Source organism: Moschus berezovskii, chromosome 23 (genome assembly GCF_049115385.1).
Source record: "Moschus berezovskii isolate FMDL1 chromosome 23, NW_MosBer_1.0, whole genome shotgun sequence".
NCBI lineage: Eukaryota > Metazoa > Chordata > Mammalia > Artiodactyla > Moschidae > Moschus > Moschus berezovskii.
In genome coordinates, this window is record NC_142482.1 from 39645530 (window position 1) to 39667123 (window position 21594).

The window sequence follows — 21594 nt, forward strand, 5'->3', positions numbered from 1 at the left end:
AGTGTCTCGTTAGAATTTTATAGAAGAAAACAGAGATTGGGAAAAGACCCAACACGAAGTGGCCTGCAGAATCTGAACCCTCCCTCCACCAACCCCACCCTAACTTCTTTTCTTCTGTTAAAAACAGTATCATTGACATATATACACTGCTGATGCTGCTGCTGCTAAGTCACTTCAGTCGTGTCCGACTCTGTGTGACCCCATAGACGGAAGCCCACCAGGTTCCGCCGTCCCTGGGATTCTCCAGGCAAGAACACTGGAGTGGGTTGCCATTTCCTTCTCCAATGTGTGAAAGTGAAAAGTGAAAGTGAGGTCAGTCAGTCGCGTCTGACCCTTAGCGACCCCACAGACTGCAGCCTACCAGGCTCCTCCATCCATGGGATTTTCTAGGCAAGAGTACTGGAGTGGCTTGCCATTGCCTTCTACTACCATGTGTAAAATAGCTAGCTAGTAGGAAGCCGCTCTGGAGAAGGCGATGGCACCCCACTCCAGTACTCTTGTGTGGAAAATCCCGTGGACAGAGGAGCCTGGTAGGCTGCAGTCCATGGGGTCACTAAGAGTCGGGCCCGACTGAGCGACTTCACTTTCACTTTTCACTTTCATGCATTGGAGAAGGAAATGGCAACTCACTCCAGTGTTCTTGCCTGGAGAATCCCAGGGACAGGGGAGCCCGGTGGGCTGCCGTCTATGGGGTCGCACAGAGTTGGACACGACTGAAGCGACTTAGCAGCAGCAGTAGCAACAGGAAGCTGCTATATAGTACAGGAAGCTCAGCTCAGTACTCTATGATAACCTACAGGGATAGGATAAGGGGGTGGGAAGGAGGTTCCAGAGGAAGGGATATATGTATACACATAGCTGATTCATTTTGTTGTACAGCAGAAATGAACACAACACTGTAAAGTACTTATACTCCAATAATAACATTTAAAAAAGAATAAAATAAAAACATCATCAGGGACTTCCCTGGTAGTCCAGTGGTTAACAATCTGACTAGCAATGCAGGGGATGCAGGTTCTATCCCTGGCTGGGGAACTAAGATCCCACATGCCACGAAGAAACCATGCCTGGGTGCCACTACTGAGCCTTGCATGCCACAACTAGAGAGTTCAAGTGCTGCAACTAAGACCCTGACACAGCCAAATAAATAAATATTAAACAAAATAAAACAAAAACAGCATCAGTGGCATTAGCAGTTTGTCTGTCCAGCCCTTTAGTCAACAGTCAGAGCTATCTAAAAATGGACTATCTTAAGAAGGCTCAGGGCCTTGCAAACATCCCTGGAGCCTGAGTTCTAACCATGGTACTGCACCAAGGAGGCAAGGGTGGAGGGGCACTTGGGCAGCAGGGTCCTGGAAATAAGAGCTACTTCCCAGGGCCAAGTGGTAACTGGGATCTCCCTGAACGGTGGGACTAAGAGGAAGACAACAACGAAAGACAAAAAGGACAAAGAAGAGGTTAACTGGTGACAGAGAAATGCAGACAGAAACAGAGGAAAGAGCCGAAACATTCACAGAACAGAATTACACAAAGTTAAGCAGAATTAAAATTTATTTGGAAGACAGGGTGAGTCCATCACTGGTGACTGGAGCTCGGAGGCTGCACTTTCTCCTCAGGAAGCTGGGCTGCAATGGGGTGGGCTGTGTTTGGCAAGGGCTGTGGTGGTTTGGGATCTAAGTAGATGAGCAGAATTAGTTTTTGAAGACTGGCACTTTTCACACCAACCCCAAACTCACCCATTTGTCCTCTGCAGCTCTCCGTTACCCACTGTCTCTACTCCCTGGGTTAACCCTCATTTCCTCAACCACCTCTCACCTGCCTGGTTCCCCAGCTGGGCCTCGGGCCGGTCTCCCCAGAGCACATGCCTCGGGTCGTTGAGGAACCGTTGGCTGCGCTGGCATGTCAGGCAGGTCTGTACAGTCCAGCGCTGACCCTTGCAGCCTGGGATGCGTGTGGGAGAAAGAGAGTGCCCAGGTTTAGGAGAAGAAAAGGTCTCCTGAACCCAGGGTTGCCACCATTGTTTTCTAGTAGGGATTCTCCTCCCTCCCCACCTTGAACGCGAATTTGATGGTGTCGGGCCCCTGAACAAAGTCTATCATTTTCTTGGTACCCTTTAAGACAAAGTCTAAACTCCTTAACAAGACTCTTCAAGATCTGCCCTGTTTCCCTCTCCCACCTCAGGTCTTGCCCTTGCCAACCTCAAAGCCCGTCCCCTGAACTCTCAGTTCCTTGACAGCACTGCAGGCTTTCTTTCCTGAGGCCTCACAAATGGCAAGGATGTCCATCTCCTACTCCCCTGCCCTTATAATGAACCTCACCACCACTGGTTTCAATAACTTAGTATTCTACTCCCCTAACTGAAGCATTTTTGCAGGCTATTCTAATCGTTCCTGTCTTAGTCCATCCCATGAGGCCATATTTCAATGAGAATGCTGATTCTAGAGCAATCCTTGACACATCTCAGAAAAATAATTCTTGAATGAACGAATGAAGATGGAAACCATCCTCCATGATGTCAAATAACATCTATTATCATGGCCGGGCGAGGCTGCCTCTCAGGGCAACATCATTTTTCTACTGCCCAGATCTGTCTATCCAAGTGGAGTTAACAACTCAGAGAAAGCCGACGACTCCAAATCCCACACCTGGCACGCGTCTGGCTCGAGAAAGGGATCACTACCCGTCCCCTCCCCAGCCTACAGGTGTTCCTCATACATCCCATCTCAGCAAGAGAGAGTACTCACGTCTCTGGCGCTGGGTGCAGGTCAGACCCGGGATAAGGAGGGAGGAGCAGCCACGGCAGAGAGTCCGCTTCACCGAGGGGTCCCTGGGGGCGGAGGCAGGTGGTGGTCCGGACGCCAGCTCTCCCTCTCCAGTCCTTTCCCCGTCCCGCCCGCTGCCGGGCTCCATAACCCCTCTTACCGCCGTAATACGAGCCGCTTCGCTATGGTCCTCTCCGTGTGGCAGTAAAACCTCGCTAGCGCCTGGTTCTCTGGGTCCTGCGCGAGGACGCAGTGGGCGGCCTGGGGGAGTGAGCCGTCACTGGGGGCCCTCCGCATTGGGCTCCCCGCCGTGCGTGCGCCCCAGACTCACCTGGTACAGGAAGCTGAGCCTCTGGAACGCCTCCCGGTCCTTCACCGGCCCCGCCATCCGCGCCAAGCGAGCTCTCCACACGCGACCGTCCACAGGCCCCGCCCCCAGGATAGCCACACCCCGGCGCCCGCGCAATACCTCCTGGGAATTGTAGTTCCGGGAGCCGTGCCCCCTCCTTGGCCTTCCTTTCTCTGGCGCCACCCTGTGGCCTCACAGACCCAACTATTTGCAAATCCACCCCGCCCCTGCAATCAGAGCCATGGGGCCTCCTCCTCGTCTTTCTCAAGCCAATAATCATATTAGACCGAGACTGGAGAAGTTAGTTGAGCAGAAGAGTCTTAAACCCCTAAACATCGTCAGGACAGAAGACCCTTCTCTTTACGCAGATAGGTTGGGAGATGGTTAGGTGCAGTTTATACCCAGCTAGACTTTCTGCCCTATGCTCCTGAAGACAGAGGCAGATGCCTGGAAGACCTACAGACAGAAGCAGCAGGTCTCCCTTTTTTAACAAAAGCACTGGTGCCAGTGGGAGTGACGCTGGTAAAGATCATGAGGGTAGTGGAGGGAGGGAAGAGGGCTCCTGGCCCTTAGAAAGCACAGCTTCCTCCCAATCTTTTCCACTTACCAGAGGCAGTGCTGGCCACAGTAGGTGATCCTCACTAACCCCTAGTCTTAGGAACTGAACAGAGACCTTTCAACAGCATCCCCTCCCTCTGAAGAAACATCCCCTGCAGTACTTCACATCCCTCCCTTCGATCTCCACCTCTCCTTTGCTGTTTGACCTCCTGCTTCTGCTTCATAATTAATATCACTCCATCCTGAGGTTAGAAGTAGAGAGACAGAATATGCATAAACCCTGAGACGGGGAGAGGGTAGCAATTCTCTCCTCTCTCAACCACCACTCCCCACACCGTGCCCCAGTCAGAACTCCAGTTTGAAAGAAATGGCTGAAATTTCCTCTCAGATTACTTTCACAAGGGCCTCTAGACTCTAATGAGGATTATGTTTAAAAGGCAGATACACCCAGGCCCACTCCAGACCTCAGTCAATCACTGAGGGCAGGCACCAGGAATATGCTCTTTTTTTTGGCCACCCTACAAAGCTTGTGGGATCTAAAGTTCCCCCACCAGGGATCAAACCCAGGCCCCCAACAGTGAAAGTGTGGAGTCCTGACACTGGACTGCCAGGAAATTCCAAGGAATATGCATTTTTAACATTTAAGTTTCTAACACATCACCAGAGGTTATTGTCAAATTACCACAGGACACAAAGATCACTTCAGTGGATCCTTTGTTCCATATTATGTTTACCAACCAAAGCATCTTGCCACAAAGAACCACAGTCAAGGCACAAAGGTAAGAGGAGAGTCTGGACAAAGTCCCGTTGAGGTGGTAGGAGGAGCTGAAATGCCCTCAATAAACTGCAGTTTCTTGTCCCAGTCTTCTGTGAACCCCTGATTAGTCAGTAGCAGATAATCCAGTCATTTTAGTTTGGTTTGGCATGCATTGTGTTACCTTTTCTGACAACATATGTACCCTATAGGTTGTTTATTTTGGCCTAACATTAAAATGATTTACATTCTCTGATAGGAGAAATGGCAAAACGTGAAGGATGGCAACAAACAAAAAACCAGCTCTTATGAACACTAGTTCCAGGCCAGATGCACACAGGCCAAAGGAAGTTGCCTGTCTGGCTTTTCCCTAAACATACTACCCTCTTCTACCCTGTCCCCAGGGTAAGGAAGACACCAATTTCTTTCTCCCTGTCTGGCTTGGATACCATAGCCAGGTAACAAGGTTGACAACTTGGGAGCAGCTACTTGGAGGCATTCTTTAAGGCCAGGGCTTTGAATAGGAATGCTTTTCTTTTTTCTCTAATACCTGACTCTCTCCTTTCCAAGTTCCCGTGGGGAAGCAGTGAGAGGGTAGACATGTCTTGCATGATCTCTTGCATCTTGCCCCTCCAGATGAGCAAGGTAACAGCTCTTGGAGACAAACAACTACAAGAAGGCAGGCGATAAGTCAGGCCTGCTGAAGATGGAGGCAGGGACCTGGGTTCTCTTTCTTCCTACTCCCTCCTCCTCACATTCCTACCTCTGGCCAATCCTACTCATAATGGAACCAAAGAAACCCTTCTCTCTTTCATTAGTCTTTAGGAATCGGTTCCTTTAGCCCTCTTTCCTGACCTTCATTCTAAACTTGAGGTCCAATCTCTGCCCTGAAAATAACTCCTCAACTTCTAGACCCATAAGAACAACTGTCATTCACCTTTATTTCAATTAGAGGTACAAAGACCCCTGTGATCTTCCTAAAAAAAAACAAGTCTATTCTGGGTCAAAGGAACCCCTGAAAGGCTGTACAGGGGTTTCTGTTTCCTCCTATGGTTTCAGCAAGTCAGACCCTTCCACAGACTTGTTGTTTCTGGAAAAGTCTCTCCTTCCTTCCCAACCGGTCCTTGTGCAATAGAAAACCTGGTGGACTTCAGGGGAGACCACCCCCTGAGAACCAGCTCTCCACCCTGTCAGGAGGGAGACACTGCAGTGCTCTCGACCTAGTCCAGTCCTACCTACTCCTCCATATAAACCATTCGGGAAACCAAGGTGTTCTCCCACACGGTTCAGAACCAGAACCAGGCAGACACGAAGACATTCCAGCAGGTCACAGGAAGGAAGGCCCGGAGCTCTTGACCCTGCCTCACCCTGATGATTCCCATGCCCCTACCTGTCACTCCCAATCTGTTGGGGGCCTGATGGTGAGTGGTGCAGCATTCTTCCGACCGGCCCGGATGCCTGGATAGAAGAGGGGCCAAAGTTTCTCAGTAAAAGTATCAGTGAAGGTGTAGATATGAGAGCGGTCTGTGACGTTGTAAAAAGACAGTGTGCCGGCCTCATAGTCTAGGAATATGCCCACCCGCTTGGGTTTCACCTTGATGTGCAAAGGGGTAAAAGGCGTGGTGGTGGCTGCATACTTGTCCCCGTTCCATAGCCGCACCCGCCAGTAGCCAGTCTCAGGAAGTGGGGTCAGTTCTCCCTTCCGGCTCACAGAGTCCCGGCACACGCCCACTGCCCAGTGGGTCTTGTCGCCCACCTCCACCTCCCAGTAGTGTCGACCTGAGGTGAAACCCTCAGTAGCCAGGACGCAAGGGTAGAAGGTGAAACGCTGTGGTGTATCAGGGAGATCCCGGAGTCTTGTCTCCACAAACTTGACGCTCTTACGATCTTCTGACAGGACTAGGTTAGGATGAGCAGTTTCAGGGTCCAGGGTCACATCCGCTGGCGGGAGAAGCCACAGTGGGGAGCTAGATGAGGATGGGAATAGCTAAACGCCCCCGCCTCACTCTTCCAGCCTGCCTTTACAGAGCCTGCCCCCTGAAAGCCCCCAGAACCCCGTGGTTTGGTTAACCTTCTCAATCCTCAGTGTCACCTAAGGGAAGACAGAGGAGTGGAGGGAAGGGGATGGAAGAGCAGGGGAAGGGAGGGAACAATGGCTTCTCATCCTGACCCTAAAATAAACAGGTAACGATCTCTTGACTCCGCAGGGTTGGTGCTTGAGGCTCCTGCCTGGTCCTCCCTCTATTCCTCTGACATCATCATGCATCTCACTGGGTGGAAAAGCACAAGGCACAGACCAAGGGCCAGAAACAATGAAAAATATTAAGAAGGATACAGAGCAAGAGAGCATTACAGTCCGGCAATAGGTTGACCATGTGTCTGTTTTCCTATAACAGTCTGGTTTATGTCTGCTTTCTGAGTAAGTATTAATGAGACTCCCTTTCATTCTCAAGAGGAGACCAGTTTTCAGCAAATTATTTAACCTCTCTGGCTCCCTATTTAGAAGTGTGGGACTAAGAGCAGATGACACCTGAGGCTTCTCACTTTCAGTTCTGCAACTCAGAGTGAGATTAGAAGCCAGGTAAAGGAGTGGATATGGATACAGTCATGAAAAGTGACAGCAGGGATAACTGAAGTCCAGATAAAGTAGGACCTAAAGACTTCCTTCTCTCTGTTGATTCTCTCTGCTAGTTTCCTTTTGGGAACAACTCACCAATTAGCTGTTTTAGGATTTTCCTTAGTGCAAAGTACTGTCGGGGGAAATTGCTGAAGTTCTTTTCCAGCTCTATGGATACTGAAGTCACCTCCATGGTCTTCACCTTCTCACATCTAGGAGGGATGGGGAGATAGGGGAAGAAAGGGCAGGGTCAGGGGAAGCTCCAGCTTAGTCACTATTCAGATGTTGTCATCTTTAGGGAGAAACTAAAATTATTCATTTGCACTTTCTTCTCTCTCAAGACAAGGACTCACCATTTTCTTTTGCCTATCTATGGAAAGAGAGATGGTCCCCTGGACAAATCCTTAAGAATGAGTTTTAGAACTTTCTGGAGGTATTGTTATATTTCATGCAAAGAGATACCACCTCTACCCCCCAACCCATTCCTCCTTCCATCTTGTTTGGACATGGTTCCACCCACAGGCCCAGGCAGAATCTGGTTCTTTTACATTATGTTGGCATCTACCTTACCAAGGAAGTCCTGATGCTCAAAGGGTAAAGGGGAACAGACTAGTACTCCCGATCATTTGCTCTGTAATTGGCTTTATGGATGCAAAAACCCTTCTCCCTTTTTCGACCCAAATACTGCATGACTTTCCCATTCTTACTCCCCCAGCTCCCTATTGCAGCCCTACTCTTTAAGCCAAGACCTAACTCACTCAAAGAGATACAAGAATCACTTACTTTTCCAGGGTACTTTTGACATCCTAGAGGAAGGAGAAAAGAAAGCAATATTGGTCCTGGTAGTCAAGGGCCCTACAGGCAAAAGGTTCCCCTCCTCCCCAAAGTTCTAGAACTATTAAACAGGCACAGGACATACTAAGGGTCACAGTGCAAAGGGGACTAACTCCAGAGGGATCTGAGTACATCTTTCCCAACCTAATCCCCACCTTCAGCTCTCAGTCATCATGAAACTTGGTAATTGATGTCACTTCCAAATAGTTTCCTGTGTGTTTGTCTTTGTTCCTGAAGAACACCGGGAGCTCAATGCCAGGGATAGGATTGTGTCTGCTCTTTGCTCTGTCCCCCAAGTACCAACCACACACCTGCCTCCTCGAGAATCAGTAGAGATATTCTAGACTGCTGGCATAGGAATGAATCACTCTCTCCCATTGTGGTTTGGTATCCCTTGTCTAGTATTGGTTAATAAATAAGTGCGTGCCAATCCTGCTTTGTGAATACTTGGGGTCCAGAAGACAAAGAAGACAAATCTCTGCCCCACCAAGGATTTCCCAGTTTAATGTGGAAGGCAAAACACACATACATGAAAGGACATGAGAATAAATACCAAGCAATATATAACATGCAGATAAATATACAACGAAGGCTCACTGATTCAAATGCTGGTAATGTGATCTCTAAGATAAGAAATATGTTTCCTGGAGTCTTGCTAACACCATTCATTTGCTTAAGAAAACAGACTATTTCAAACATTTTAGAGGCACTATTTACATATCAAAAGCAGCATGTTACTACACATTATTTCAAGTGTCATCACACTATATCTCTATTCTTTTTGAGCACTAGGTAAATCAAGTTCCAGGACTTAAAAGTAACGGTTACTGCATTTTACACAATTTTTAATGCATAGATTTTTCACTAATTTAGACTAGACTGCCCTCCTCTCAAAAAAGTGAGTTTTTTCTTTGGTACAAATTAAGCACGTAATTGTTGACAAGACATAAGAACACAGAAGTGATCAAAAGGGGATGTGAGAAATCAGAGAAGCTTTTCTGTAGAGAGAGATCCTTTGAGCATGTCTGGAAGAAAGAACTGGATTTAGAGAGGCAGAGTGGAGGAGTGAGCATTACAGGCTGACAGAATGACCTGTGCAAAGCTAGACTGTGCTCGGCCTGAGTGGCTATGCAGGGGCAAAGGTCGAACCTTAAGCATCTCGAAGCCCGACTGTAAGCACTTGCCCTCCACCTCAGCAGCCAAGTGGGCGAGGTCCCGGCGCTTGTCTCCAAGGTGAGCAGCATTTTCTCGGAGGCGCTGTAGAATGTCCTGTTCCTCCTCCTCCAGCCGTGAAAGTAACACCTGCTGCTCTTGATCCAGCCGCCGGTGAAGCTCTTCAAATTCCTTTAGGATCTGCTGTCGGCGACTCTCCACTAGTCTCTGAGAACAGAGGGTAGGTGTTATGTTTAACAGGGTCAGTGGGGCATAGGATACCTTTCCTCACCCACCATGTGTATGAATTCACAGACTTCAAGTGTCAGTGGAAATAGTTTAAAAGGACACTTATGTTTCTCTCCATTGATATTTCCTTCTGTAAAGAACGGCTCCATCCCCATTAGCACCCCTACTGATGACTTGGGATGAAGACCATTGAGATAAAAAAATAAACCAATGCTGAAAAAAATTATTTTATTTACTAAACTTCTAAAAAAGCTATACTTTTATGTTTTAGTAAAAAAATTCAAGACATAAGAACTCAATAATATGACAAGTACTATTACAGAGATACTGCTGTAATAATATGACAAGTACTAATAGCAGAGACACCTCTGCTATTTCCTACTCTAAGTTCTAACTAATGCAAATTGTCAAGAAAAGGAAAGCACAAATACTGGAAAGTTAGAGACTGTCATCATTTGTACACTGCAAGACATCTACTTGATAAAAACCAGAGATGGAAAAACTGGAAAAGTATCAGAATCAGAAGATTTTAGTAATGGACTGTTATAAATTTAGATTTTAGGGCTGAGCCTGCTAAACAGTTTCAAGTCACTTCAGAGATTGACAGTTTACACCCCAGGAATGGGTTACAGACGTGAAAAATAAAAGGGGCTTTGGGTCTGGAGGTGGGGATGAGGGAGAGGGAGGAAAGAGAAGTCAAAAGGTCACTGAAGGAAAGTTGGTGATTGGTGACAGTTTCTGAGACCACTGAAATGATAATTTACATTAAAAAAAAAAACCACAAACACACCACAGTTCTATTCAAGCATTTAGCAGGTTTTTAAACTTTCTATTTCCTTCTCCATCCTTTACCCTGTGATCAACAGGAAGAAGAAAGCTAATGATTAGGAATAAGCTTCCTTTTCACAGATTTTAAGTGTTTCAGAACAATAACTTTTTTAAGTTTACCTTTGCAATCAAAATTAGTTCAACTTTTTAAAAATTCAAATGTTTGTTTTTAAAATGCAAAAAGGACTAAGGTAATAATACTTGCTTCCTGTTGAAATGTTGTCATTGTTAAAAAACAAACACACACTAGTGTTTCCACTAATTTCAAACCTATGTTTAGTTCTTGGTAATCCCTAAATCTCACTTATTTCTTCTGGAAGGCTTTAATGACGTTGAGTTTCTCTGCCATGTTCTCGGGAATTTGCAGCTGTGCTTGTTATTTCTATTTTCTCTACTTGACAGTAAGCTCAAGGAGGGTAAGGACTGTGTTTTTGGTCATCAATGGCCTGGTGTCAAAGACAGGGTGTGGCCTATACTGGAAGATTAATAAATACTGATTCTTGCAGAATTAGTATCTCTGGTTTTGCCACATACTGGCTGTATGATCTTGGACTAGACACTGATCCAAGTTCTGTTTCCTTCTGTGTAAACTGGGGAAAACAACACTTACCTTATAGGGTATCTAAATTCACTCTTGCCTAATATGCTTTGCTGGACTTCCTTCTCCTTTTCTTGTACCTTCTCTATGTTCCACTGGGGCCAAGTCTAGCCTGACCTCTTAGAACTTAAAACTGGGCAGAACCAAGCATAAGACCTAATTACAATACTTTAAGTTTGGGATGTCATGAACACCTAATGAATTAATGCCCAGGAATCAATAAATACTAGTTATTATTACTGTTACAGTTAATACATGTTTCACTGTCCAATAGAAGAAATAAGGCAGATACCAAAATACCAGGCTACAAACATGATACTACCACAGCAAAGATGTAAAATTGTATGAAAACTAAGAAAGCGAATTTCTGAAGGGTCAGGAAAGGCTACAGAGTAAATGGTTTTCATTTTAGGATGGACAGGATCCTACAGGTAGAAGATGGGAAGGGGAAGAACATTCTAGGAAACCATACTACCTAGCATACATGAGCTTTTTATGTGAATTAAGAGAATGTGGTCCTAATGTGGCTGGGGGGTTCTGGGAGCTCTTGGGCAGCTTCTTCATCCTTCCTCCCCAGTGCACCTTCCACATTCTCCAGCAGAGAGCCTCCTTCCTGCTCTACAAAGAAAAGGAGACCAATGGCCAGGAACTCCCTCAACTCACCAAATCCTTCACCCCTTATATCCTTCTCCTCAATTCCGAATCCATGACAAATAATTTAAGTGCAATGTTTAATGACAATCAAGCTTAATAAAATATCATTGTTTTTGAGAGAAGAGCATTTTTTTAATAAACCAAAAATGGTGGCTTAAATAATGTGTCATTAATGTTTAGTTAAATAATGTGTGGCTAATGTTCAGGGATTCCCTGGTGGCTAAGATGGTAAAGAATCTGCCTGCAATGCAGGAGACCTGGGTTTGAACCCTGAGTCAGGAAGATTCCCTGGAGAAGGGAATGGCAACCCACTCCAGTATTTCTGCCTGGAGCATTCCATGGACAGAAGGAACCTGGTGGGCTACAGTCCATAGGGTCACAAACAGTCGGATACGACTGAGTGACTAACAATGTTCAGTTAATTGCCTGTAGGGCAGGCCAAATGGGACTGCCTGCCTTTACCTTGAGTTCGCCAGGCTTCTTCTCCTCAGCGGACTTACAGCGGCTGATCTCCTGCAGCTTCTGCTCCAGGGGCTCCAGGCACTTCTGCAGTTTTTCCTGAGAGGTGTGAAGTAGGAGAACAACATTTGTGGTTGGCTGGTACAGCCTATGTTCAGAGCCTAACCCATCTGTTTAAACTGCTCGCTTCCTATTCACCTGACCACCTCTTAACCCAACTCCGTTCCTTGCTCATTTGAAGTGTCAACTTCCTACAGGTCCCTGCTCCTGCCGCCAGCCTGTCTCTATGCCTTCCTTGCTTACAAAACTTTCACTGAATCTGTGTCCAGCTGTCACCAACTCTCTGTCCTTCCCTAGCGCTATTCATTTTCTAACTGCCTGTACTGACAGTGACCTTAGGTACCCTGATATCCTTCTTCTTTTTTGGCCACATGGCATGCAGGATCTTAGTTTCCTGACCAAGGATTGAATCCCTGCAGCACTGGTAGCATGGAGTCTTAACAACTGGACTCCCAAGGAAGTCCCTGATATTCTTTTTAAAATTTGTTTTCCTATACAACTCTGCTGCTGCTAAGTCACTTCAGTCGTGTCCGACTCTGTGTGACCCCATAGACGGAAGCCCTCCAGGCTCCCCCATCCCTGGGATTCTCCAGGCAAGAATACTGGAGTGGGTTGCCATTTCCTTCTCCAATGTGTGAAAGTGAAAAGTGAAAGTGAAGTCGCTCAGTCGTGTCCGACCCTTAGCGACCCCACGGACTACAGCCCACCAGGCTCCTCCATCCATGGGATTTTCCAGGCAAGAGTACTGGAGTGGCTTGCCATTGCCTATATGACTCTAACCATTTGCAAATTAAATAAAATCTTGATTATTCTGTAAACTACCATAAAATCTTGTTTGTAAGACTTCATTAACTTAATTAGGCAAACCACTTGATAAAGTGCTAAGACAGTAAAATCTCTAGCTACTATTACTCAAACATTTACCCTGTGTCTCAGCAGTAAGTTAAGCCAGATGCCATGTTACCCATTATCTGGGGAAGATGCAAATAGGCTAGTTTAGCTTAGCCTGGTTGGGATCATTCTCAAATGATGTTACCTGTTCCCAATACCAGTGGGTAAATAAGCGGTGTGCTGAGCAGGCGGACAGAATGAAGGAACCAGACCATTTTTTAGTTCTTCTTAAGTCTGAGATTCTCTGTGTGGTTTCATTCATTTATGAAAAATAGGATACATTCTAAGACCACACATACTCAAATGTGTTACAAAAGTCAAGAGAGAAATTTTGGGGGTACTTCTTAATGCTCTTCTTCATGCCTGAGGACAGCCAATCAGACGGGACTATGTGCACTGCCCCCCCACCCCAGTACATAGCTCTGAGGGGACTACAGAGTGAGGACCAGAGACTGTTTTGCCCTCAAGAACTTATGATTCTCTACCCAGGGAGTCTCCCATCCTCTGGGCTCCTCCCTCTTGCCCTGCAGTGACATCAAGTGTCTGGTTCCCTACCTTGTACTCCTGTGTGGCATCATCCAGTGGCACGACGGTGTGGGCCCGGTGGGTGTGGGAAATTGCACATATCAAACACACAGCTTCCTGGTCCTCATAGCAGAAGAGGCTGAGGGCCTCATGGTGCTGGGGGCAGAGGCTCTCATCTCGGATCTTCCGCTTGACGGCCTGCAGCTGCTTAGCAATTTCCACCATGCTGCCCAGCTGTCGATTAGGCCGGAGACTGCGGTAGCGGGATGTCTTTCGACATACAGGACAAGGGAAGTCTCTCTCTAGGTCCTCCCACCAGCGAGTGATGCAAGCTTTGCAGAAGTTGTGCCCACACTCAATGATGACAGGCTCCTTCAGATACTCCAGGCACACAGAGCAACTTGCCTCCACCTGTAGGTTCTCCAGAGCTGCAGCAGTGGAGGCTGCAGAGGCCCCGGCCTCTAAGAGACTTGTCTCTGCCATTATTTAACTTGAGGTTAAGAAGAGAGAAGAGAAGAAAAAAAAGTTAGTTGGGGGGGGTAATATTTTTGCATCCCTGGCCTGACATTTACCCCCATGTTAAATCCTAACTCTAGATTTAGCACTGTCATGGAATTTTTACATCTTCTGTTCCACCAGTCAATCTCTTTGGTTTCTCCATTTCCAAAAATTGTGACTCCCAGCTATCAGAAAACTGACACACAACCCTCAGTCTCGTCTTTTACCACTGCCTTCTCTTGTTAGAAGCAGAGGCTTCTTTCAAGTCTAGCCCAGAGTATTCATCCTGATCCAGGTTCATTCTACTAGTATCGTAACAGTTTCAGAAAAATGTATTCTTAGTTTGACATCTTTTTCTAACAGATGAAAAAAAGAGTATGGGAAAATGAAAAGTGCCATAAGAGTCAAAGCATTAAGATTGCTTAAATCAAGTATATTTTGAAGTTTAATGCTACAGAAGAGTTCTACTACAATAGCCCACTGAAGCCTAAGCTTGATTCTCTGCCACTGTTCCCTAAGTCTTTCAAATGGTAAATACTGGAATGAGTTAGGCAAGAGTAACAACCTCTTCTATTCAGAAAAGGAAGTGTGCACTCATCATGGAATGAAATGATGCATACAACAACTGTTTCCTATTTGTGTGCATTTGGATGTTTGGAGCTGCTGTAAAAGTGATAAATTTACAGCAACTATATCAAAGAGTTTATTACTGAGTCCAGGACAATAATTTCCTGAAAGGAAGAGTTGACAAGTTTATTCTAAGTAGTCAGTGTTGATTGGAGTCTTTTGAAATAGTTATTGATAACTAACTCCTTGGATATACTGTACTTCCAACTAATAGGTTCTGGGATGGTCAGGAATTAAGAGAGAAAAGTAAAGTGGCAATCAAAAACTCTAATGAAGCCTCAAAAGAACTGGAAATGAGCCTGAGAGATGTATAAAGCAGAAGGCTGGTCCTCTGTTCCATCCTTAAAACATAACCACTATTATCCATGAAATAGTTCATTTCTCTACCCCTTAACCTCTCTTTCTAAGGAACCCAACAGAAGAAAATTTAGTAGGTCTATCTATCTATGTGTTTAGAGAGAAGTGGCCATGTAGTGAGTTGGGTTAACAATGATTATTTCTGTATTATACTGATGGCAAACATGAAAAGTGTTTAATTTGGAGTAGGAACTGATAACATATTTGGACCTGAATTTCTCCCTCAACCACGAGAGAAGTTCAATTAGATGATTTTTCTCTACCTACAGGAATCCCACTTCGACCAGTAACCCTTCCCTTTTCCTAATCTTCTAGAAATTAGGTGGTCGCCTCACCCGAGATGACTTGAATTGAATGCTGAGTTAGGGACCAGGATGGATCTAGACTGGCGAAAAAGTAGCGTTAGAGAGAGATGGGGAAAAGGTTAGGGAAGTATGGGGAGAGGCCTTGGGTCATTTCCCCCACTATTCCTCGTGTCTCAGCAGAAGGGCAAACTTCAAAGAGGTCCTCATTGTGTTTCTACCACTGTTGGGGGTCCCACCTTGCGACCCTTTCCTGAGCGTGGTCCACAACTCGGTCCCACCCCCGTCTCCATCTTCTCCCGCCTGATCTGGCGCAGGGGGGCTGGAGAAGGGGGAGAGGAAACGTCGTTGTTGGCAAGGAGGGAGGGATGCGTGTCCAGGTGAGAAGGTGTGACGTGAAGATGGGATGCCCGCCGCTATGACGCAGCCGAGACCCGCGGTGACGGCGTCAGAGTTTCACCCGGGAAGGCGAGCGGCAGCGGGACGGGATAACGGCGGGGTAGCCAAGCAACGCCGGACGCGCTGACGTCGCCGGGGCGGCAAAACGTCCGCCCGGGCCTGAAACGGGCGGAGGCAGCTGTGGTTACGTGCGGGGGGCCGGTGACGCAGTCGCGGGGCGCTAGGACGCGGCGTGCGGAGCCGGCGGGCGGGGGCAGGCCCCAGGGCCCCGGCGCGGCGGCGGGACAGCACCTACCTTCCCGGCTTCGGGTCCGGGAGTGCGGGGCGCGGAGCCGCCGGAGCGCTGCCTCCCTCCTTCCTCCTCCCCCCGCCCCCGCCCCGCAGCGCGACACACAATACTCGCCGGAAGCGGAAGCCGCGCCGAGAGGCTCGTGTCAGTGGAAGCCGGGGTATCGGCGGGCGGCCGCGGGAGGGCCTAGCGGCCCCTGCGGAAGTGGAAGGCGCGGGGCCGGAGGTGAGAACCAGCTGGAGAAGTCAGGGGCGAGAAGAAACCCGGAGGGGCAGGTGGCTGGAATGCGGTCGTCCAGGTGACCCGAGGAATCCGCTGGAGAAAGAGGACCGCGCATGCGCGTGGCGGAGCGCTGAAGCCCATTGCCCTCAGGGCGCCTAGGGGCGCCGGGGCGAGCGGTTCTGTCCCGCCCAGGGTTCGCGCCCGGACTCTGGCCTGGCTCGGTTGATCCCAGGTGACGCTGGGAGCCGTCGAGGGTGGAGCAGGGGTGGGTTGCGGACTTTGAGCTACACTTCTCTCTCCTGGCCAGTCCCGGGAGAAGGTGGCTCGCCGAGTCGGCGGCCAATAACGTGGCGGTCCTGCTGGTCTCAGCTTGCACGTCACTTCCGACAAGTTGAGTTCTAGGCTTTTAACATTCAAGGATTAGCTCAGTCCTGCCTTGGGCTTCGGATACGCCTTACCTTGTCTCTTCTAGGCGGGCTTTATGGAAATTATCTGCTGTTTCCGCTGGCGTGGGAGCCTCAAAAGAGCTGGTACTGCGACTCTGCTGCTCACCTTTGCATCCTCGGCTCCTCGCTTGGGGCTCTACCGCAGTGAGCGCGCCTTGAGTTCGGGTTCTGGATGCGAGCCAGTCCCGTCTTTTTCCAGTTTGGGAGCTGTGACTTGAGTTTCTCCGCAGGAGTAGATAGTGCTTGTATGGAGACTCCAGACTCCTGCGTTATAACCTCCTTACTTTCCTCTCCTGTTGCTGGAAGCTTCGCAGGTTTGTGGCTTTTGAGGACGAGGGTGAAATGATGGTGAGGAGGTGATGATGGACGAGAGGGAGGCTGGAAGAACCTGCTGATGGAGGTGTGATGAGACTGGGAGGAGGTGCGGAGTTGATGGGGCTGGGGAGGGTGGGTGCTGGGTAAATGGGTGATGCGGCTGGGTAGGAGTTAGTGCTCTAAGCGCAGACACGGCTGGTAGAAAAGGCAGCCCACCTCCCCTCTTCCCCCAATATTTGGCAGACAGAATGCTGACTGAAAGAAATTAGCAAATTTTGGTGTCCCTTTCGAGGGGAAATGGCCATATGGCCCAGCTTGTTCCTCTGTAAGTTGTGATGCTGTTTACAAACACTGCAGTGTTTAACCTCAGAGCATCCTGGGAGTCAGGACATTTACTTGCAGAAAATATCTAATATGGGAGGATAAAGATTTAGAGTCAGACATCCTAAGTATAATTGATCTGCCTTTTCTTCACTGTTCTTTGCTTTTCACTTTTTTTTTTCAGTAGCCAGTGGTTTGAAGATTAAATTCGATAAAATTACATTAACTCCCCTCCACCCCATTGTTATTTGATTGTTAGGAATTTTAGGAGCAGTACGTTTTCTATTTTATGGACTGCCTCAATTCGAAGGTAGTGAAAGCCACTAACTAGGTGGTCAGCCTCTTTAACCTTGCTTTATGGGGAGAGTGGTGAGGTTTTGGTTCTGGTTTAAGATTTGTAACTTTTAAGGTATTGGCTAGCACTTTACTCTGGCTTTCTGTTTGTAAAAACAGATGTGCTACTAAGGAAATTATCAGGAGCAAGAACATTGCCTAGGAGTATGAAGAATGTGTTGGCCTCGAGTAATAGATTTTTAAGAGGACTTCATGCCCAATATGGAAAAAAAGGGGGGAAGAATAGGTAAAACTATAAAATTAGAAGTTTATTATTGTATAAAAATACAGTTTAGAAGGGCATGTCGTTTGTCATAGACCAGGGTACATATTTTTGGCTTTATTGCCCATACTGTCTTTGTACAGTTGGTATGAAAATTGTATCAGATATGACCTCGATCAAATCCCTTATGATTATACAGTGGAAGGGAGAAATAGATTTAAGGGACTAGATATGACAGAGTGCCTGATGAACTATGGACGGAGGTCGTGATGTTGTACAGGAGACAGGGACCAAGACCATCCCTATGGAAAAGAAATGGAAAGAAGCAAAATGGCTGAGGCCTTACAAATAGCTGTGAAAAGAAGAGAAGCGAAGAGCAAAGGAGAAAAGGAAAGATACAGACAGCACTGATGCCACGAGACGGGATGAGATGACCAGAAAGCAAGTTTCAGTCAGGAAGGGAAAAGGTGCCAGGATTGAGCCCTGGGCACTCATTGTATATAGATCGGGAGGTGAGGCAGAATTAGCAGAGGAGCTAAGGAGGAGTGTCCAGGGAGGTAGGACAATAGGAAAAAATGGGAAATAAAGGTGGAGAAGAGATGAGGCTCTAAGGAGGAAAACGTGTCCAATCAGGTTAAACAAGACTGAGAACTGGAGTTCACGGATGACTTTTACAGCTGTGGTTTTGGAGGAATGAATAGGGGGTGGTTTCGGAAGAATGAATAGGGGGTGGACTTGGAGTGGCTTTGGGAGAGAGTGGGAGGAGAGGAATTGGAGGCAGTGAGCTCTTTGGAGGGATTCCCAGGTGGTTCAGTGGGTAAAGAATCCACCCACAGTGCAGGAGATGTGGGTTCAATCCCTGGGTCAGGAAGATCCCCTGGAGGAGGAAATGGCAGCCAGTCCAGTATTCTTGCCTGGAAAACCCCAATAACAGAGGAGCCTGGTGGGCTACAGTCCATGTGGTTGCAAAGAGTCAGACATGACTGAAATGACTGAGCACGCACGCACACTGCTAGAAGGAAGGTGCGTGATGCGCTGGTCACTGGAAGGAATTGCGTCACAGCAGAGGAGCCTAAGAAAACATGAAATGTAATGTGGTGTCCTGGACGGGATCCTAGAACAATAAAGGACATTAGATGAAAACGAACTAAGGGAATCTGAATAAACTATGAAGTGAAAGTCGTTCAGTCATGTCCGACTCTTTGTGACCCATGGACTATACAGTCCATGGAATTCTCCAGGCCAGAATACTGGAGTGGGTAGCCTTTTTTTTCTCCAGGGGATCTTCCCAACCCAGGGATCGATCCCAGGTCTTCCCGCATGGCAGGCAGATTCTTTACCAGCTGAGCCACAGGGGAAGTCCGAGAATTTTGCACTTAGAGCCAGACATCTTGGAATGTGAAGTCAAGTGGGCCTTAGAAAGCATCACTACGAACAAAGCTAGTAGAGGTGATGGAATTCCAGTTGAGCTATTTAAAATCTTGAAAGATGATGCTGTGAAAGTGCTGCACTCAATATGCCAGCAAATTTGGAAAACTCAGCAGTGGCCACAGGACTGGAGAAGGTCAGTCTTCATTCCAATCCCAAAGGCAATGCCAAAGAATGCTCAAACTGCCGCACAATTGCACTCATCTCACACGCTAGTAAAGTCATGCTCAAAATTCTCCAAGCCAGCCTTCAGCAATATGTGAACCGTGAACTTCCAGATGTTCAAGCAGGTTTTAGAAAAGGCAGAGGAACTAGAGATCAAATTGCCAACATCCGCTGGATCATTGAAAAAGAGAGAGTTCCAGAAAAACATCTATTTCTGCTTCATTGACTATGCCAAAGCCTTTGACTGTGTGGATCACAATAAACTGTGGAACATTCTGAAAGAGATGGGAGTACCAGACCACCTGACCTGCCTCTTGAGAAACCTGTATGCAGGTCAGGAAGCAACAGTGAGAACTGGACATGGAACAACCGACTGGTTCCAAATAGGAAAAGGAGGGCATCAAGGCTGTATATTGTCACCTTGCTTATTTAACTTATATGCAGAGTACATCATGAGGAACGCTGGGCTGGAAGAAGCACAAGCTGGAATCAAGATTGCTGGGAGAAATATCAATAACCTCAGATATGCAGATGACACCACCCTTATGGCAGAAAGTGAAGAGGAACTCAAAAGCCTCTTGATGAAAGTGAAAGAGGAGAGTGAAAAGGTTGGCTTGACGCTCAACATTCAGAAAACAAAGATCATGGCATCTGGTCCCATTACTTCATGGGGAATAGATGGAAAAACAGTGGAAACAGTGTCAGACTTTATTTTTTGGGGCTCCAAAGTCACTGCATATGGTGATTGCAGCCACGAAATTAAAAGACGCTTACTCCTTTGAAGGAACGTTATGACCAACCTAGATAGTATATTAAAAAGCAGAGACATTACTTTGCTAACCAAGGTCCGTCTAGTCAAGGCAATGGTTTTTCCCGTGGTCATGTATGGATGTGAGAGTTGGACTGTGAAGAAGGCTGATCGCCGAAGAATTGATGCTTTTGAACTGCGGTGCTGGAGAAGACTCTTGAGAATCCCTTGGACTGCAAGGAGATCCAACCAGCCCATTCTAAAGGAGATCAATCCTGGATGTTCATTGGAAGGACTGATGCTAAAGCTGAAACTGCAATACTTTGGCCACCTCATGCGACGAGTTGACTCACTGGAAAAGACTCTGATGCTGGGAGGGATTGGGGGCAGGAGGAGAAGGGGACGACAGAGAATGAGATGGCTGGATGGTGTCACCAACTCGATGGACATGAGTTTGAGTGTACTCCGGGAGTTGGTGATGGACAGGGAGGCCTGGCATGCTGTGATTCATGGGGTTGCAAAGAGTCGGACACGACTGAGTGACTGAACTGAACTGATACTAAACGGTGAGCGTTACTGAAGTTTGAATTTCATATAAATTCTTCGCTTGTTTTGAAATTTTATTCTCTTTTTTATTTTACCCCCAATCATTTAAAAATGTAAACACATTTCTTCACTTGTGGGCTGTACAAACACAGGTGGCAGACCATAGTTTGCTGACCCCTTACATAGAACAATAAAGAAGTACTCAGTATTTTTCAAGAGAGAATAATTGAGAAAGAGGGTGATCACAATGCTATGGTCTCTTATTTTCGTCTGTCTATACGATAACACGCAAAATAATAAAGGAAATTTGAGATCTTAACACAAATTTGTCTTTATTATGACCTGTGAAACTTGATCAGGTGAGAACTGTGAATATAGTAATAAGATACAAGGACATTCTTTAAACAAGGAGAGGTATTCCTTGTCTAAAAAAGGGATTGTAGTTCAGGAGAGGTGGAATAACACTGAGTTGCAGTGTTGATTTAGACCAAAGGATTTTCAGCACAGGAATATGCGAAAATAAATAATAGTAATGTGAAGGATAATTCAAAAATTTTAAATATACACTTTAGTATCGTTTTTATATCAGGAAACGGTATATCTTTTATATAGAAGATCTCGTGGAACCACTGAGTCATATAGAGGAATGTGCTGTGGTAGGTTGAGGAGGGAAAGGGTTCAGCTGCCCAGACTTCTGAAATTCTTACTCAGAAAAAGGCAAAGCATCTAACTTTCCCCCACCGTTGTTTCTTTTTTTTTAGTTATGAAAAATTTAAATTACAGATAGTCTTTTTATACTTTACATTGGCTTTTATCTTTCCAGTTCAGTAACATTGGAGTTATCTTGTTCTTTTTCAAGTCTACATTTTACTTCATTGTGTAGACTTATGATTTATTCAGCCATTTGTTAAAATAAGACATTTAGGGCCTTTCTGGGTATTTATTTTTTGGCCGTGCGGCTTGTGGGATCTTAGTTCCCCAACCGGAAATCAAACCCGGGCCTTGGCAGTGAAGGCATAAGTCTTAACCACTGGACCCACAGGGAATATCCCCCAAGTCTTATTAAAGGCTATAGTGGACATACT

At 46.7% G+C, this 21594-nt stretch overlaps 1 protein-coding gene and 1 long non-coding RNA gene across 14 annotated transcripts in view; one reads left to right on the plus strand and one right to left on the minus strand.

Moving 5' to 3' along the window:
- Nucleotides 1-1516: 1516 nt before the first annotated feature.
- LOC129543109 (ribonuclease P protein subunit p21) lies at nt 1517-16015 on the minus strand. Of its 7 annotated transcripts, none has more exons than XM_088831008.1 (13): nt 15877-16015; nt 15314-15632; nt 13321-13780; nt 11818-11913; nt 9024-9254; nt 7824-7846; nt 7137-7252; nt 6061-6364; nt 5814-5881; nt 2923-3023; nt 2745-2827; nt 1816-1941; nt 1517-1673 (listed from the first exon to the last, which is right to left on the minus strand). In XM_088831008.1, the coding sequence occupies exons 3-13, from the start codon at nt 13771-13773 to the stop codon at nt 1613-1615; spliced, it is 1662 nt and encodes a 553-aa protein (XP_088687134.1). In that variant the 5' UTR covers nt 13774-13780; nt 15314-15632; nt 15877-16015; the 3' UTR covers nt 1517-1612. The 7 variants fall into 7 exon arrangements, 6 of the variants coding, with proteins under 6 accessions (XP_088687134.1, XP_088687133.1, XP_088687136.1 ...); XM_088831007.1 differs by lacking the exon at nt 15877-16015 and adding an exon at nt 15769-15852; XM_088831010.1 differs by lacking the exon at nt 15877-16015 and adding an exon at nt 15769-15835 and having other exon boundaries at nt 15314-15396.
- Nucleotides 15868-21594, plus strand: part of LOC148774150 (uncharacterized) — a 29679-nt gene continuing 23952 nt past the window's right edge. For 2 of the 7 annotated variants that reach the window (XR_016035993.1, XR_016035994.1), the window contains exon 1: nt 16107-16216. This is a non-coding gene — a long non-coding RNA (uncharacterized LOC148774150). Of the gene's footprint in view, nt 15988-16069; nt 16217-16239; nt 16745-21594 lie in introns of those variants that run through there. The other 5 variants (XR_016035996.1, XR_016035999.1, XR_016035995.1 and 2 more) reach the window with 5 other exon arrangements.